The 4,353-nt window shown below is 40.3% G+C and overlaps 1 protein-coding gene and 1 pseudogene across 1 annotated transcript in view; both read right to left on the reverse strand.

The window, feature by feature from the left end:
• LOC148730440 (uncharacterized) overlaps window positions 1–1,784 on the reverse strand; it is a 3,132-nt gene extending 1,348 nt beyond the window's left edge. The window contains exons 1-2 of the mRNA XM_088759439.1: window positions 1,018–1,784; window positions 1–775 (exon numbers count right to left, since the gene is read on the reverse strand). The exon at window positions 1–775 is cut by the window's left edge and continues 1,348 nt beyond it. Of these exons, the coding sequence (XP_088615565.1) occupies window positions 1–775; window positions 1,018–1,381 (1,139 nt within the window). The 5' untranslated portion in view covers window positions 1,382–1,784. The remainder of the gene's footprint in view (window positions 776–1,017) is intronic.
• Window positions 1,785–2,588: 804 nt separating this feature from the next.
• LOC148730441 (uncharacterized) lies at window positions 2,589–3,164 on the reverse strand (annotated as a pseudogene).
• Window positions 3,165–4,353: the final 1,189 nt, after the last annotated feature.

Below are 4,353 nucleotides of genomic sequence, written 5' to 3' on the forward strand. Positions count from 1 at the left end.
CCTACACAATCCAGTTTAATAACTTCACAGTCATCATAGGCATGTTGAACAGTGTTAAAGGCCTTACTGTCCCCGTCTGACACCATCCATTTGTACCTCATGTTATGAAGTTCGATGGATCTATTCCAAAGAACAGAAGCTCCTTCTGCTTCCATAGCAGGTGAACTTCCTTCGAAGTTGATGTCACAAACTCCAGATGCAACATGCTCCCTCCTCCATTCTTCAAACTCTTCCACATTCCCTTCACATTGTGAGTTCTTTAGGGAGCACTTACGGCAAGATTTAGACATCACGTGATAGTCTAAAACTTCTCCTGTGTCAATTGAGATGACGAAAACAACACCTGTTAGTGATGTGAAACCTCTTTTGGCCCAAGTGCCATCAAAGCTAACAGCAGCATCAATTATTGTGGTGCTGTCTGAGATGCCATTTTCCTCCATGATTAGCTTTCGGAGCCTTTGGCCTGCACCTTTTAGTTCTTCTTTTGCTTCACTTTCCAGTGCTTCCAAAATTACATCAACTTGCTTGTAGTAAGCAGCTCTTGACAAACAAGGCATGTTCATTATCGCACAGAAAGAAGAGAGTCCCTCGTAGCCACTTCCAGTTTCTATTGAGTGGTAGACAGCTCTCCGGTTGACATCAAATGATTTGCCTTTCTTGGCAAGGTTGGGTGATGTCTGCCAAGGAGTACTTTCATCACAAGAATAGCAGTGAATGGAGAGATCTGACATCAGTCCATAACGGCTAGCGGTATTTTCTTCAATAGTAAGGTCTCCTATATTAAAAACATGACGGAAAAGGATGCTATTAGCTATAGTTACTGAACCAAACAGAACCACAATGTTGGAGCATTAGTTCACACCTCCATAAATGTGTACAAGTGTTGCAGTGAAGAAAGATCAGAAAAAATGATTAAACAATAATAAAACTCCTTTTCTGCAAATAATTCTAACTATCGTTTTTCTTTAGGTTCAAGGGGCTGAAAAGCATATTTATGATGTGTGATATTTTTCTCACCTTCTTCGCATTTGTGTAAAGTTGAGAGCACAGAAGAGAAGCTCTTTAGATCAACGAGCCTGTATCCTTTTTCTACCTCAGCTACCTCGAAAACTTTTTTGTTTTCATCAGAACTTGAAGAAGACTCATCTTCTGAGCTCTGGAATCTCATCTTCTTCCTTGAAGAACTAGGAAGCTGATCGCTTTCTTCGCCAAAATCTGACAGATCAGACTGATCGTGCGAAGTTCCTGGGGTCGGTTCGTTTGGTTCACTCTTCCTGTTGCAACCGCTTTTCTTCAGTAATTGCGCTTTTTTACGATCTCCTCCATGCCCCTTTCTTTTCCTAGTTTTCCTGTAAACGGTTCTTTTCTTCTTTCCAGTCATTCCAGCACAAAAGAGACAAAAGGAGTTCAATATTTCGCAATACACTGTGACAACTTTCACACAAAAATCTCTCACTCGTCTCCAGTGTTACTCTTTCAATTTCTTATTTTCCCCTTCATGTAAGACAGCACAAGGATTCTAAGGGGCGTTTCGGGCTTGTTTGACATATTTTGAGCTCCAAACAGGCTGGTAAACAAGTAAGAAACAAAAAATGCTGTTTTGGTTGCCATGGAAACGAGATTTCTATTTAGATACCTCTTCTTCTCTAACGTAATTTCTCATTTATATTTTAAAATTTTTCGGTAAAAACGATCGTCAGTGTAAAGTCGAATAGTTGAACCTCGCATTTCTGAAGAAAACAAAAAAACAATATTTTGAGCTAATTTCAGGTAGAATCCCCCCTTAAGTAAAATTTTAGAGTAATACACTTTCTTATTCCCCAAAGTTTATAAAGGCTTGGAAAATATTCAGCCACAATTAGGTAAGCTGACATCAGCTAGACCTTTGGTTCAAAAGGCTTGGAGGAGCCTTTGATTTGTTTACAAATGCTCTCCCTGAAAATATTGATTTGTTAAATGACCTTCCTGTCAACAAGAAGTTTTCCCAACTTAACACCTTTTTCAATTTGATCCATGTACTTATGTGAACAATAATGAGACTTCTGTTCCTGTGGACCAATTTGAATCCACAGAAACAAAAGTATGTCTGCGTGTGCTGAAGGTTTTCTTCTTCATAAAAGCCCCTTTCCTGTATCCAGATTAACTGCACAAATTCATGAGAAAAATTTGGCCCCACCTTCCAGAGAAGTTAGTATTTGTGCTGTCCAATAGCAATGTGCTTGGATTCCCGCCCCTCCATCGAGACACAATTCAGTCCCAATTGGTACTTGTTAAACACTTCCAGAGCGTGAGCTGGGATAATGTGACCTATGCTCCAGATTGTTGGAGAAATGGAAGATGTAAACAAACAACAAGCTCTAAACAGCTTGGAGCAATACCCCTTAAGCTGAGTTATGTGTTCCAGCCTGATACTGACCACTCTGCAAACAATAGAAACAGTTTGTCTCAGTTGGAAACAAATGTATGCGAAGACATGGAGTGTGAAGGTCTTCATCTTACTGTCAGCAGGCTGCTTTAGTGAATCAACAACAAGCATAAAGTTGTGTAAACATTCTTGAGTCTTGGCCAGTGAATCGGTATTGAAAATCATTTCCCAAGGCATTAGTCAACAACTAACTTGGCAACACCATCTTCATGTTCAATCTTCCATCCGCGTCCAACGGGAGTCGGTACTTTTGGGTCTTTCTCTAAACACCATTTCGATATGGCAAACTGATGGTTTGCTCTCTTAGCGTGCTTCACAAGAGAATCTCTGCAAGGAGGAAGCTGGTGGCTTTCTATCTCCCCTCTTCTCAAACAAAACAGTTGGTACCTCAGCTAATTGACTTTCGTCGTGACCATGTTTTTAGAGTGAAGAAGACACGCAAGTTCCTCTAATTTATCTGTCATTCAGGAGGTAAGTCCCAAGCTTTTCCTAGCTCAGTTAATGTTTCTCTGCCCTTTTTTTTCTTCTTTTAATATCTTGAATGCTTGTGCTTTTCCCTTTCCTGCAAATGCGCTAACAGTATCGCACCCAGTGAATGCATGCATCGCAAGAACACCCTTGCACACTTCTGGACCACGTGAGGCAGCGAATTTTATAATGTCCACAACCTTTCTTCACATGCGAGTTCCAGATTTCATGAACAGAGAGCCCCTATCTCATTGCTAAAGGCCAAGGACATGATAAATACATCAGTGTCTTCCGAACTGATGAGAACAGAGTTGAAGCCCTCATTAGCTGCATGAGAAGTGTGGAGCAGAAGGCGTCCATCTGCCTCTTCTCTAATTCTTCATCACCTACATGATCACATTCTTTGGTTTTCATGTTAGTGTAACTTTTATAGCATGAATCGTGGTAGTGGGCTTCTATGGCCACTAGATCTCTGCTAGTTATAGCAAGAATTCTTGCACCATCGTTTAATAATAATAATAATAATAATAAAAGATTTATACCGCGCCAGTATCCTACTGTTCAAATGCACCTACAAAAACTTTAACATTAACACTTAAGACAGCTAATATTAATTCTAACAGGCTTTTCTAAAAAGAAAAGTTTTTAATCTACTTTTAAAAACAGACACAGACTGAGCATTTCTAATTCCACATGGCAAAGCATTCCATAATGATGGTGCTGCTACAGAGAAGGATCTTGCGCCATATGTTTTTAAGTTATAGGATGGAGAAACCAGAAGGTGCTTGGATGATGAGTGTAGTTGGCGCAATGGGGTGTAAGATGTAAGCAAATCACAAATGTACGACAGTGCCAAGTTGTAAGTGCCTTGTTGGTTATAAGTAAAATCTTAAAAATAATACGTTGATTAACGGGAAGCCAGTGAAGATTAAAAAACACAGACGTAATGTGATCATGCTTTTTTGTAAGTGTGACGAGGTGCGCAATATAATAATATTGCACAATGACGGAGTGTCACGTCTGCTCTCAGTTGTACTGCCTGGATGAGTTTCTCCCTTGACTTTGGACTTTTCATGAATTTAACTTTGCTACAGAAAATGCATAGAAGATCATATACTCTCCCTTCCGATGACTGTCTTCTGGACTGCCTTTTTGTGGGATCGGATTCTTCCTCAACTGACTCTTCTCTTTTTTGCTTAATTCAATTTAATTTAATCGCTTCGCCAACCAGCAGGGACACTGCAACAGCCTGCGCCAATTATTGCAGATCCAATAAACCCACCCATCCCACGCCAGGGGAGGACCTCCATCACACAGTAATTTTGTGTGTGGGAAATTAACGTCTCCTACCCCAGCCCTGCAGGAGACGGGACCTCCATTTATTCATCCCTCTCCGAGAAGACTAGAATATCTAACCATTTCTTGATGTTATAGAGAGGCAGCAAATTCTTCTCAATTAT

The sequence above is a fragment of the Stylophora pistillata genome, chromosome 5 (assembly GCF_964205215.1).
Source record: "Stylophora pistillata chromosome 5, jaStyPist1.2, whole genome shotgun sequence".
Lineage (NCBI taxonomy): Eukaryota > Metazoa > Cnidaria > Anthozoa > Scleractinia > Pocilloporidae > Stylophora > Stylophora pistillata.